At 40.7% G+C, this 14,051-nt stretch overlaps 1 protein-coding gene across 1 annotated transcript in view; it reads right to left on the bottom strand.

The window, feature by feature from the left end:
- Positions 1–50: 50 nt before the first annotated feature.
- Positions 51–14,051, bottom strand: part of LHFPL7 (LHFPL tetraspan subfamily member 7) — a 54,697-nt gene continuing 40,696 nt past the window's right edge. Inside the window, exon 3 of the mRNA XM_048967264.1 lies at positions 51–2,205. Within this exon, the coding sequence (XP_048823221.1) occupies positions 1,979–2,205 (227 nt within the window). The 3' untranslated portion in view covers positions 51–1,978. The remainder of the gene's footprint in view (positions 2,206–14,051) is intronic.

The following is a 14,051-nucleotide window of genomic DNA, read 5'->3' as shown; positions in this document are numbered from 1 at the left end:
TACAGTTTATACACATTACACGTTTCAGTTGTTGATTCTTTTTAACCATATTGATCCTGTCTTGTCTAATGGTTCTAGAGTAAAGGCACAGGTTGGTTAGGAAAGAAAAGCCTGCATCTCTGTCTCTCTCTCTCTACTTTGTGGTTATCATTTTCTTTTTACTTGTTGGTCGTTATTCCTCACTTTTCTGACTTTTATACAAAAATTGTCAATTTTAGCTATCAGTTTAAAGGATGTTACTGGGAAGCGTGCTACTATACAGAAATGATGGAAATCAATTCTGCTTGATTTTGACATTCCTTTAAGCTACTTTGTTAGGTATCTGGAGGATGTCATCTCTTATTCACTGAGAGCAAAAACACACAATGCTCTTTCTCTAATTCTCAGTGTCCTTAATTCTACTGTGAAATCTGTGTTTCCAAAGGTCAGTGATGAAACTTAGTGTGCAGAATTTGCTTTTGGAGTGCATGAAAACCTAACAACAGATCATCATTTTGGAAAACAATGCAACAGTCCATTGATGTTCAGAAGCGTGAGGAATGTAAACCAGACTGTAGGAGTCTCTGACGTATTAAAATTACACAGTGATTGTTCTGTCTGTTTGCATTTGTTGTACATCCTCAACATGTCTCTGTCTGTTCCTTCATGTACACGTTCCATAAAAAAACAACATAAAAGCAGCACTAACTTCTGGAATTAGTTGGGCTCAGATAAATGAAGAGTAATGGACTTGATCACTTAGGTTGTGCCAAAATGCAAACTGAGACATACGGCTCTGAATTAAATATAAGCTATGTGCCTGTTAATAAATAATAGAAAATAAAATACTAGAATTCAAATTATTTTAAATGAAACACAGAACAGTGGGGGGAGCTTAGAACCCAATATTTCCCTTCCTTAAGGAATCAAGTGCACTTATTTCAGTCTTTGATAGTAATGAATCCAGTGCTACTGAGGAGATCAGATGAATTGCACACACGAGCCCACGAACTATGGCCATGTGCTACTTCTGACGTGGAATCAGATTCTTCTTCTTCATAGTATGCAGTAACACTTCCCATCTAAACATATTACAATAGCAGGATCTTAAAAGGATTGGATATCTGGTCAATTCTGGCTTGCGTTGCCACTACACATAAGGGCCACAGGGCACACACTCGCTGTAAGCACAGATTGTTGTTTACTGCCTTAAAGAGCAGCAACAACAAATCTGCAGTTGTCACAGTTCAAATCATTCTGCAAGATTCCACTTAAAATAAGAATTGAAGAAACATGGGAAAAAAAAATACTTTCTTAACCTGTTACATCATCATGAGCCTTTGGAAGCAGTTACATCTCTCTCTGTTATCTTCATGAACATGACTGTAAATCTGGAGGATTAGATCAGGATGAATGTGTCCTGACAACTGACAATATGGAGGTACTACTAATACATAGAGATTAAAAAGGAAATTGTTCTGGTATATGCTTTTAGTTATCAGGCTTAATTGTAGGCCATGGCTACTAGTAGGCTTTTTTTATTTTTTTAATTAACCAAAATAATTATAACAAAATATTGTTATTGGTTTTAAAATTAGTGGGTTCATAAAAGCTTTCACATTTAATAATATATAAAAAGTGGATTGAAACTTTTTAAAAGTCTTAAGGTTTTGAGACACAAAAGAAACAGCCTGGGAGGTAGACAGATGTTCTGAGGATAAACTGATACCAACTTTTGCTAAGGCTGTGTTCGGAGCAGCACAAAGGCTGCTGATTCATCTTAGTTTAATTCCAGAGCGTTCGCTGCTCGTGTGTACGGAAGACTATCAATGCACTTTTGGTCTTTGTGAATCTGACCTTCTCTCCCCATCTCCTTTTTTTTTTTTTTTTCTTTTTTTCTTTTTTTCTCTTTAGCAATACAGCTAAATGGAAGTGCTATAATAACTGCTGCCCATTGCCCGTAGACAGGAATGTTCTGTTCTTAAACAGTCATAAAATACTATAAAATAGTAGGTATTGGAGTCGGAGATATGTGCTCTTTTGGTGCATATTTTGCAAAGAATGGTAAAAAGACAGACAACATGACCCCCACAATTGCCAGCATATACCCCCATCCAATCTGGCAGTCTCCTGCATAGTAGATGTCTGAATTCTCACAGAATCTCTTCACAGTAGCAGAGTTGAAACCAAAAGGGTAAACCAAAAGCCCAGAAGCCATAATGAACACTGGAGAGGAGAAAAGAAACCACTGTTACTACAGAGCTTTTAATTCCTTTGAAAGAATTCTTTGTTTCAGAAAGGCAAATGCGTAACATTTAAAGCAGTGGGGAAAGTTATAGCTTAAAAATACTCCTGATTGTCAGAACATTTTTCATAATTATCTCTGATGAACAGTAGTGTCATAACGTGGCAGCAAGTTAGCGCTGGGATCTTTTTGCATGAGAACTGTTGCTCATTACATAATGTCTGGAATGCTGTGGCGCACATCATACAGCCGTTTAAAAAGTGAGATGATTCAGATGTAAAGGAGAAGAGTTCCTGAACTTGCAGACTGCAGAGCTGCTTCATTTTCTTCTCAATAGCATTTCTGGGGTGTGAGACAAACAATGACTTTGTTCTGCCAAGTAACAGCATTCAGTTAAAGAGATTAAATGTAGTTTTGCAGATTCTGCTGATGATGTTCTGATAATGTAACACTTTGTCATTATGCTCAGCACTATGAAATCAGTATACAATGCAATATAATGCAACATAATCTTTTTATTTGGCTTTTGATTTTTTAACAAATTAAGGCTGAAGGCTGCCTTATTATCTCATTTGACAGCTCAGGGGATAAAACAGGGGATAAAGATATGCTGTAGGAATGTGAAGTTTCAGTAGAAAGGCACAGAGTTGGAGGAAATCTCTTTCAAGCCAAACACACCAGCAGATTAATCCAGGTATAATGAGGAAATATGTCTAAAATACAATGAAAACTTAAGCTGCTTCCTGAAGTTTGAAAGCCAGGCTTGCCTCCTGCAATTACTCTGTCTGGATTATCTGTTAGCTTTTAATAGAGCTTCACAGATTTTAGTCTTTAATGAATGCGTGTTGTTTAAATGTATGTTGTGCAATTAATAAAGAGCAGAACTATTTTTCCTGCTTTAAAAATAGGACTGCCCAAGGCACAGGTGATGCAGATACACTAAAGTGCACCAGGCACAGTGCTCAGAGTCTGTCTTTGTCCACCTTGCCAGTCAAGAGCTGCTGATGAAGGCTGATACGAAGAGCTGTGTCACCCCAGCCCCTGTATGTAGCTCTTGTTGGAAAGAGCACTGAGAAATAGATATATTGTTCATTTTATGGGGGTTTGGTTTGTTTTGCTTTTGCTGTTGAACTAGTGCTATATTTATAATCTATAGCCTACTTTTAGAAAGGTTTGTTTTATGCATTGGATATTATGAGGAAGTCCTTATTCCCACATTTATTCAAATCCTGGGTGAACTGTTAGTAACTCGAGAATGATGGTAATGACTGAGTTAACAGTTAATTCCTTGTAAAAAAATAAAACAAACAAAAACCACAAGAAATAATAAGACCAAGAAAACAGAAATTCAAAGGAGAGAAACTGGAACAGAAGCAAACTTGCACGTCTGTTTTCCTCCAGGGTAACTCAGGGAAGAGTACAAAGAGAAACTGCCTGCTGGTCAGAGGAGCTCTCTGAGAACAAGGTGTTCACCCACACTCCTTCCCATCTCCGCTCTTTCCCTTTAAGCTCTTTGTGAACTTTAACTTCTCAGAGGTTCACAAAGAAAGAACACTGTGGCCTTCCCCTCTTTCCAGGCTTAAGGTGCAGAAGTTGACAATCCTACATGCAAGGTCCTCCCCAGCACATGCAGCACCTTGAGCACACCAGGGAGCACAAGATGTGGAGCACAGCACAATTCCCAGCAGCTGTGTTTCTCTGCATACAGAAACTGCAGCTAAATGCAAAAAACGATATTGTATGATCCAGATCTACCTTAACTGCATATGTGTTAGACTAAACTAGTCATGCAGGAACATTTTGTCTAGCAAAGATTACTGGGCTTTCCCAAAAGAAGAAAGAAGAGCTAAGGGCCAGCACGCTTCCTTTGCTCAGCAGCACAGCCTGACATTTGAGTGACTCTTGCACACCCAGGAAAACTCTGAGAGCACCACTTCTATGGAGAGAAATGGAAAAAGTCACCTTGGAGAATAAACTGAAAGGTTAGAATGTTCCTCCTGGCATTGTAAAGTTTGAGTGTCAAACCTCTGAACAGAGCTACAGACTAAACCAGTCAGTCCTCAGACCTACGTGGTCTGTAGCTCCACGCTCTAAGCAAGAAGCAGGTCTGAAAATAACAGTTATTTCAGCTGATTCATCTTTTCAAAGTCAAAATGGTCCACACATCTCGTTCAGCTCCAAGTCATTATGCACAATTGTAAGCAATCGTTTTACCATGAAATCCCTTCAAACTGTGCTGTTAAGCTTAGCTGTTTTTCTGATAGTATCTCAACCCCTTGCTCTACTTCTTGTATCTGTCCATATGAATGTTTTCTTTTTGGTTGGGTTACACAGAATGAATATTTTGAAGGTTGTGCTTTACAGCAGTGCCAGTGTTTTGATTACCACTTGGTGCTCATGTTTTATAGTCTGATTTAATGGAAGAAGCTTTTTTGTTGTTGTTTTGTTTGGAATGCTAGAAATAATCTGTCACAGTTGAATGTAATGTGTTCACATATCAAACGGGCTAAGAAGTTACCCATGGTTTCATATCCTCAGGCATGTCACAGAATGACCTCATTATTCTCATTTAGGTGCCCTCTTTCTTACAAAGGCTCCAGATATTGAATAGCCTGTTATTATCAGCAGAAGCCAAGCTTTCAGACGTGGTGCTAATGACGGCTTAATAGTGCTGTCCATCAGCAGTGCAGTTAGCTGGGAGAACACACAAAGAAGCAGTGGGGCTCCATTTAGGCTACTCATCGAGCACTTATACCTCTGCACGATTTTCCAGCAACAAACAACCCTTCAGAAGGTGTCAGAATACAGCAGTGAGTTTGTATTACTGTGATGTGTAGTGTAACCTCACTGTCACAAAAGATGATGAGAAAGCAAGACAACAGATTGGGGCCTTTTCTGCAGTAAGAAGCAGTTTGGAGTGGCCTTGCTGCTAAAATGGATAGTTGGATTGCTTTTTTTAACATGGCTTGACTGGTCGTCGGGCTCCTCAGACTGCTGACACTCATGTCCCATAACCTACTGGGTCGTGCTAAAAACATGCACTTTTAATTGTTGTTTTAGTATCTGATAAGTGGGATTTGTTATTGCTAGGACAATCAGCTGAGATCTCACCTGTTAACTCACAGCCATTGCTGAATGCAGGGCAGTTCACAGTCAAGTCCACGTGCATCAACTCAACCCTAAGTCACTTCTAAATCTACTTTTTTATCTTCTGCCCTGACAAAGAGTTCCAGTCTCACCCCCTTCTTCTCTCATCTTTACTTCACTGGTGTCCTACAGTCAGATGGCAACTGGCAGTTCTCCTCTGGCAGGTTTGCCAGCCCACACAGTACCCCTGGGCTGTGCTCTTGCTCCCCTGCAGACCCAAAGGTAAACACAGTGTTGTTTCCCACCTTTTCAAAAAAGCTGATACCTGAATTTGTCAATTTCTAAATAGAGTAACTTTAATTATCAGGAAAGAGTTGTTATTAGGAAGGAGGACTCCTCTTTGTATGGAAAACAGAGCATTTACTCTAAAAAGTTGCAAATTGGTGATGGTAATAATTGGTCACCGGTACTCAGGGGAAAGCAGCATTTGCTACTATTTAAAAATATAATTAATTACAACTTTCTATCGTTGCTCAGGTTTATTTATTCCATTGAGTTCTTGAAATACTGTTCGAGTATTTAAACCAATCACGATGCACTTTCCTGTTCGTTTTAACCCAAACCAAAGTGATGCAGTTCTCTCAAGTATGTGCAGAGGGCACCAATGTACAACCATCTCAAATACCACGCACAGAAAATGGCTATTTCCATTTCCACTTCTTTCCACAGCACTGCTGAGTTTTCAGCGTAGGAAACAAACAGCTGAACCATTTTCTGTACTGGGAGGCAAGAGTGTGAAAACTTGGTTAAACTGAGGTGTATCCTACCATTCTTATGTTTAAACTGAAAACAGCTTGGGATCAAAACCTTGAGATGGTCCACAAATATTACAGAGACCAAAAAAGAGCGATGGAGGGGAGATTGGTTTGTTTTATTGTGTTTGTTAATGTGCTTAAATGATGTGTAATAGTAGTAATGGTTACCAGTAGTAAAATATGCTGTGCTTGAATTATCTTGCTGAAATTACCTGCTGTAAGAAGATTATTTGGTTTTAGAAATTTAAATTGCATATTTTAGGAGCACATTATATTCCTGACTCTTGTGGCTATGAGGGATTAATTGCAGGAGTGTGGGATATCTCAGGCAATCATGAGAATTAAGGCTGAATTGTAGGCCAGCAAGTGTTCTTCCAGACCAATTACAGATTACTTTACAGTCTTATCTATTCTTGGAACATTTTTATTGACAAAGTTTAATCTACCAAAGCAGTTTTCTCACTCATCTCATCAAGAAGTTTCCTCTCACATATAATCCATTTTCTCTCTCCTTAAAGCTGGCAGTTCTTCTTACACACACTCAATTGACTTTGAATAACATTTCCTTGAGCTTATACAATGTTCTCTAATCATTTTATTAGCTCCTCTTAAGCTTTTCCTTACATTTATTTGATTTTACTAATATGATTTTAAATGAGAAAGCAGATGCTGATTCAAAGCCACGGACACCCTAAACACAGAGCCAGAAATACAGCTAATATCTGAGCAGTGCTGAGAAAACCCTGTAACCAGAACTCAACCAGAGATCTTCAAAAGCATCATCTCTTTTCCTACTGCACTGGCTAGACTGCACTTCATAATTTCCAGCATTCTTCCCAAGCAAGTATTTTTGTAGCATGCCTGAAGGGCCACTACATATAGGATATTTTGCAAGTTCCCCCCTATGAAAAGGAGATACATGTAAGTCTCTTCCAACAACTGGAAGCCTAAAGACAATGCTAAATAAGATCCAAGGTCACAGCTGTTGTTCTCTGTGATAATAGCTGCACCTAAGTGTGCAAACAGAATCAGGGCAAGGAGGAGTAGATTTGATAAAGAACTGATATATGTCTAAAATCAGCAGGCACCATTTTAAATGTCATTTAAGTACAGATAACATGGCGAGGGAGGTGACTTGTCAAAGATAAAACTGAAGCAGATAAAATCCTACTGGTATGGAAACGAATCATTCTGGGCAGTGAGACAAACAGGGGCCCTCATTACAGAGCCTTCTCCTTTATGGAACTAGCAGGTGCAGGTGAGGTTCCCATAATTCAACCTCTTGAAAGCAGCCCTAGCAATTATTCCCCCCAAAGAAAGCAAAATGGAGAGCTGGGAAAAGGGATAATAGCATTCATACACGTGGTATGAAAATCCAGCTATCTTTGCCCGAACAAAGAGCTGGAAGTGGTAACAAGGACACAACCACCTTAACATACTGCAGTTCAGCTCTTCTCTTATAAGAACTATTCCATCGGCTTCCTTTCAGTCAAACATGTTGTAAAGAGCACGCATCAGTCCCAGACTGTTGCCAGATATGCAGAAGATTGTATCACTTCCTTTTCTGGTGTTTTTTTTTCTAAGTGGTACAACTCACAGGTTAGCACTTAGTGGCTATAAAATGAATGTGGATATAAAGAAAGCTATGTAGCTTGTCAAAACCCTGTCTTAGCTAACAAAGGAGATGTGCCAGTTTGTGCAGTGCCTCAGACTGTTTAATTAAATGCTGAGTATGTGACTACAACTGCCAAGGTAGTGCATTAGGTCCAGTAACTTGTGTTTCTATATATGTATACATACACAACACTACTGGGAGACACGCATGTAGAAGAAGATGCTCCATGTTACTACAGTTTATCTGGGTTCAGCCGAGGTGGAATAGGAAGGAAGAGGTTATTTAAATAAAACTAACACTGAAATGAGTGCCCGCACACCTTTTTGCACACATCTCATTAGTATTGCTCAAACACCCTGCTCCCATTTTGTTGGCACAGCCTCTTCATTCAGCCCGGCCCTCAGTGCACAAATAGCCTGTTCCAGAAATGTCTAGCAATTGTGCAGACAGCTGAATCTACCCCACATTATAACTGAAAAAAGTGGAATCCAGCTACCCAGACTTCAGAAAAGAAATCCTCTGAAGGCTGCACAGGGGTAATTGGGCTTGGTAATTGCTGCATTAGCTACAAGTTTATTGAGGGCCACAAAAGGAAATGCCATCCTGGTGACCTTTGAGGTTGCATTTCACAGCATGTTTTCTACATGAGAACAAATGATGGTACTTCACTATTTCTGCCAAGCGAGTGGTAGCTATGGGGAAGATTTATGGTTGTAATCTGGTAATCTATGGGCCTAATCATGCAGTTATAGAGTTGCATGTCATTTACTCAGAAAGGCTGAAATGATCTGGCGCTGTGTGGACTACAGTGAAGGAGTGCATTTTGTCACCTGCAAGGTTAGAAGATATACAGCCTATTTAGTGGACTGTAAAAGGGGGAGGCAAGAGCAAATGTTTCTCAGGATAGCAGACTGTTAAACAAAATTTTAAAAGACTCAGGGATTGAGGAAGTGGGGACCATCAGATGCACTCTTGTTTGGAAGCCATTACAATTTTTCACTATTTTATTTCTTCAATAATTGTATATATTTTCTATTTATTTTATTGGAAATCATGTAAGTCATGCTCACTCCACCTCTTTCAGAGCACCAAACATAGAAGCAGAGCAGTAAAATAATATTAAATCAGTGCTGGAGCCTTTAGATGACAGCAGCACATTCAGAATGTTTTGTACTTCAGTGTGCCTGTATTCCCTTCTCTCCGTTACATTTTATTCAACAATTAAAAAGTGCTAATAAAAATGCAGATTTCAATTGCTCTATTTTAGGTAAACATAATATGGTACACATTTTCTAAGCAATGCACATTGCTTAGCTGCTCGGTTCCTGTTCTACTAATAGAAATAAAGGTGGCAAATGCCTTGCTTCTTTTCTTAATTAACCTATCCCTGCCAGAACTAGCATGCTCTCCAGCACAGATAGGGAATGAAACTGATAACTGAAAATTTAATTAATGCTTCTTGTTGTGATCCTTTGGCTAAGAACAAATGCAGCTTCAATTCACCATGCAATATGTTCCCTAGCAAGAGCAGTATTAGCCTGAGTGAAGGAGCTGACATGTCTCCATGCAGCATTATTGTCTCTGCAGAGGAGCCAGCCTACTTGGAAAGGGGAGATTCTGCCCAGCCTACAGTAGGTCTTTGCTCTTGCTCTGGCTGTCCAAGTTCTTAAATAGCTATTTAGAGCAGGGGCTGAGGTCCAAAAGACAGGCAGTGATGCGTAGATCACCTGAGATGTCACCATTTGACATGACACATTTGCTCCCTTCTCTTCCCAACCTGCTCCCCTCACGTGTCTGTTTTAAATCACATTTTTCACCCCTTCCAGGACTCTCAGACACTCATGAAAACAGATCTCTAATGAAGCAGCTAGCTGTTAAATACTAGCCTTACATCAGAGGTGACCTTATTTTAAAGGCGTTTTACAGTGAATTTATTTTAGCTTTGCACATTCTGTATCTTGTCTCCTGCACTGCTGAGATGTGCTGTGCAGAGCTGAGTCAGGCTCATGCCTGAGAGCAATGCCCACGTCTCACATCGTTACAGGCACACTTGGCATCCCAACAGTCTTCAAGCCTCAGGGATATTGCATTCATTACCTCTTTCAGAGACAGGCATTTTACATAAATGGCTGAAAGGTGATTAGAATCCCTGACAGAACAGCATTTTATCTGGGATGCGACCATGAAAAATACATGCTTAAAACAAAAAAGGCATCCTACATGCTTCTTCTAATTGATTTATGCAACAATGACCAGCTTCCATTTCCCCAGGACACAAGAATTACCAAGGAGACGCAAATTACATGTTTTCATATCTCCTAACAAAAACTCTTTGACAGGGGGTTGAAAGCAGAGTTCTCTGTTTCTCAGACACTCTAGTCCTGTGGATGTCATCACTCAGCAGATACACACGTACTGCCACCTGATCATAAAGAACAGTTCTGTGACAGCCCCCATTTCATGCTACTGATTCCAATGCACCACCAACCAGCATTGCCACCAGTAATGCTGGCAATAGCTGTCTTCTCCAGAGCTCCCCTCTTTTTACAGCCCAGGTATCACACAGCCGTATGGTTGGATACATCCTACTGAAGTTGGTTATAGCTGCACCTCCAACTTTGAACACTACCTGTGTGCTTGGAAGGTTTCTAATTCTGCCAACTGGAAAAGTGCCACTTGTACCCAAGCATTGGTTTTGCTAACCTTTAAAATGTTGTAAAAGCAATCAGCTGTAGCTTAACCCTGGGTGCTCTGGAGGTGGGAAATGAGAGCACAACTGCTAATTCACTGAAAGCTGCCAGCCTGATCCTCAGACAAGCCAGGCAGCGTGTTGCACTCTGACCTGTCCTCCCTTCAGTCAATGGGCCTTTAGGTTAGAAAATTAATGGAAAAATCCACAGTAGTGATAGAAAGCCTGAAAATGACTGGCTAAATAAAGCTGATTTGGGATATCTGATCATCTTTATCAGGTAGGCTCTGTTCCACAATTTCCCATCTTCAGTTGTAACAAAAGAACCCATGCTTCCTCCTTCATTAATGTGTTTGAAGGATTTAATGAGTTACTTCATCAGGTTAATAAATCCCTTCAATAACTTTATTACAGTTGGATGCAATTATTCAAGTGGTGCGGCTAACAAATGATCACCATTTACATTTTTTGACAGAATAACTTAGTTCATGTATTTGGACCGTGAAATGCAAAATCCATAAATAAACCATGGGGACGACTGAACGTCTTTGTGGAGGGAGGTTTTTTCTATCTCCACTTAAGACAGCATTGAAAATCCTCTCTCTTTTGCAAGTGACTTCAGGCACGTGCAAAGGAGGGCTGCAGGAGGCTCCTGGCAGCACTCTGCATCCCACCGAGTGCTTAGGAAGGAGGTGAGCTGCTGCAGAACTTGTACCACTGCCTACAAGCAGATCTCTTAAAATCAGAGGGGACATAACCTGTATTTATTTATTTTTAACACTTTATCGTGTTTAAAATCCAGCCTCATAAAGGCTGTTCCATTTCTTAAGGTTAAGATCTTCAGACAACGTTTATAAGGTGCAGTGACACCATCAGATAATAATATCATATTCTAGAAATCGTTTGAAAACTAAATTAAATTGGTTGCCACACCATTTATTTCTCCTGTGGCATCATAGTAAATGATGGCATCAAGAGAATAACCTAAGGGGCAAGGATGCTTTCAGAATCTTGAACCTCTGAATGGCCAGCAGTATTGCATCTTCCTATTACCAGAGTAATAATATTTATGGTGGGTAGACTGCAAGAATGGAACCATCCCATTTATTTACTCATACTTGATAGCCACCCCTGGCAAGAACAAACTTCCCATTAATCACCATCTTATCTCTGTTAGAAACAGTTGCTCTCAAGGACATCTGTATTATTACCTTTGTTTTCTTAATACAGGGAATGGTGCTGCCATGGATCTTCTGACACTGAAATGTATTTGTTTTCTGGACTTTGTCTTTTAAAGAGAGATGAAACTCTTAAATAAACAAGCACTATTCTTTCTTAATAAATAAACTACTTAAGACCCTGATCACAGAGGGCCATGTGCATTGGAAATCTGTCTGAATACATTTATATGCAAAGAAGCAGCAAATCAGTCTCTTTCTTCTTTTTTATCTGCTGCAACTCCAGGTATGAATTCTGAGTTTCTCCTGGGAGAGCAGATGACCCTGTTAACATGTGGAGTGCCAGAGATGCGGTGCCCTCCAGGCTGCGAGGTCAGGGAAGTGAAGCCAGTTTTTAAGCTCAATCTTAAGCTTGCAATAAAAAAGCCTTATTCCTCATCCCTTACACACAGCCTTTAGTTAGCATTTATAAAATGGCCTATTATGCTGAGTTCCAGGTTGATTGGTTTTCCTAATTTTTCAATAGCACTGCATCACGTATTTTTATCTTTAAAAAAAGAAATCAATATCAGCCCAGCAGGGAACGATATCTGACAGCCAAATTCTCTTTCATGTGAGAAAGACATTAATGGAAAGACTTCCATGAGATGAAATTTGTGGAAGTTTCTCTCAGTCAGCGGATTTGGTTCTGTTCATTTTCCTGAAACAGAAAATGATTGCAGATGAGCAGAGGTCTCAGGTCAGCTGGGAAGGAGCAGAGCTCTTCCTCTAGCAGCAGACGAACTTCTGTGCAATCTGCTTTGAAATAATGAAGCTGTGGTTTCCCATTTCCTTTCATTTTGTCTCCAAGTGCCCCACAGAGCTCAGGGTGGCTGGGCCACTCGAGCTCTGTGATTGCAGAGGAGATGCAGGCAGCATTTAATCTGCTTTCCTGTGCAGCCCCATCCCAGCTCTGTCTCAGCAAGTAATAACTGTTGGCAGCACAAAACAGTGATGCTCACATGTTAGATACAGCAAAGCAAAGGCCCAGCTGCTAGCCAGCCCTTTGCCCCCTCTCCGTCCACCTGTCTTAGTCCAGGACACAGAAGACAGCCTTGCACTGGCTTCCCCATTAGAGCCTGCTGAAATGTGCCTGTCCACCCTGCAGGCCCGAGTCCTTTCCATTCAAACCAGAGCTTGAAAGTGGAGGAAGAGAAAGAAAGAATGCTCTGTGCACTCTGTGGCACAACAGCTCCTATTCAGAAGCGATCAGGTTCTTGGCAGAAGGGTGATATATGCTATTTTTCTAAAGCAAATAATCTATCTTGCAGTACCACAATCAGGCAGTTTCACTACTAGAAGGTGGATCTTTCTCATTTGCTGTTTAATTATGTAGCCAGTACCATGCAAGGGTGAGATGCTTCCTTGGATGGGATGAGCCATCTAATTGTCAGCCATCTAATTGTCAGCCAAGCACGCAGACGTGCCTTCTAAACCCAAGTGCTTCTCATACAGCAATTACTCTGGAGTCTGTCGAATGTGATTCAGCCAGTAATTTGCTTGCAAAGTGAAAGCTATTCTTTGTGATATAGCAAGGACTCCGGCCTTTATCCTGCTCTTCTGCCTGGGCTAGGCTCAAGCTATGCTTGTCTTGCCAAGGATGTTGCCAACCTAAACTGTCCTGTGTTAGATTCAGGACTAGCTGAGCCAGGAACAGTGGGAGTTTGGGAAACCCTCCTGTGAATCTGTGCTGGAGTTTGGCAGGTTGCAGTGTGTCAGTGGGGGAGTAGAGATGCTGCTGGGTTTTCCTGACTAGTTGGTGAGCAGATCTTAGCCTCAGGCAGCTGTTCCTGCTCAGCTCCCTGCCACCCTGCTGAGAGCTGGGAGCCCGCTTTGCTGCAGGCATCTGCAGTGACACTGCCAGCCACCCTACACTGCAGGGAGAGACACCCCAGGAAGGCACTTCCTGCAGGGATGACAAAAATAACTCCACTGCATCTCCATCTTCCTGCACGTAAATGTTTGAGTTAATAACATTTATGGGGAAGCACAGAAAAAGTAACTACATCGTTTGTCATCTCAGGATACCAAATAACACTGTAACTGAATGAGAAAGAGAGAAATGTTTCTAATAAAGACAGTAGATTTTGCACAATTTATTTTGCATTTTCCATATGCAAGCAAGCATGTGATGCAGGAAGCACAGGACAGTACGGCTTCTTAATGATCATAATGTATGTGCAGAAAGAGCAGTTCCCTGAGGACTACTGATTAATCAGGGCAATACTCATCTGTTCTGCCAGGAGTGATGTGCATCGAGGAAGGGCAAATGATGAATCCCTAAGCGCACACTGCAGCCATCGGGGGCCAAAAGTTTCCATTCATTTAACTGTTTTCCCCGCAAAGAAGAGAAGCTTCAGCACAGCACTGGGACATAACAGCACTTGTTCTCCATCCGAATTCC

This window comes from Lagopus muta, chromosome 20, assembly GCF_023343835.1.
Source record: "Lagopus muta isolate bLagMut1 chromosome 20, bLagMut1 primary, whole genome shotgun sequence".
In the NCBI taxonomy this organism is placed as follows: Eukaryota; Metazoa; Chordata; class Aves; order Galliformes; family Phasianidae; genus Lagopus; species Lagopus muta.
The sequence above is the reverse complement of the archived record's forward strand: the minus strand, read 5'-3'. Positions and strand labels throughout refer to the sequence as shown.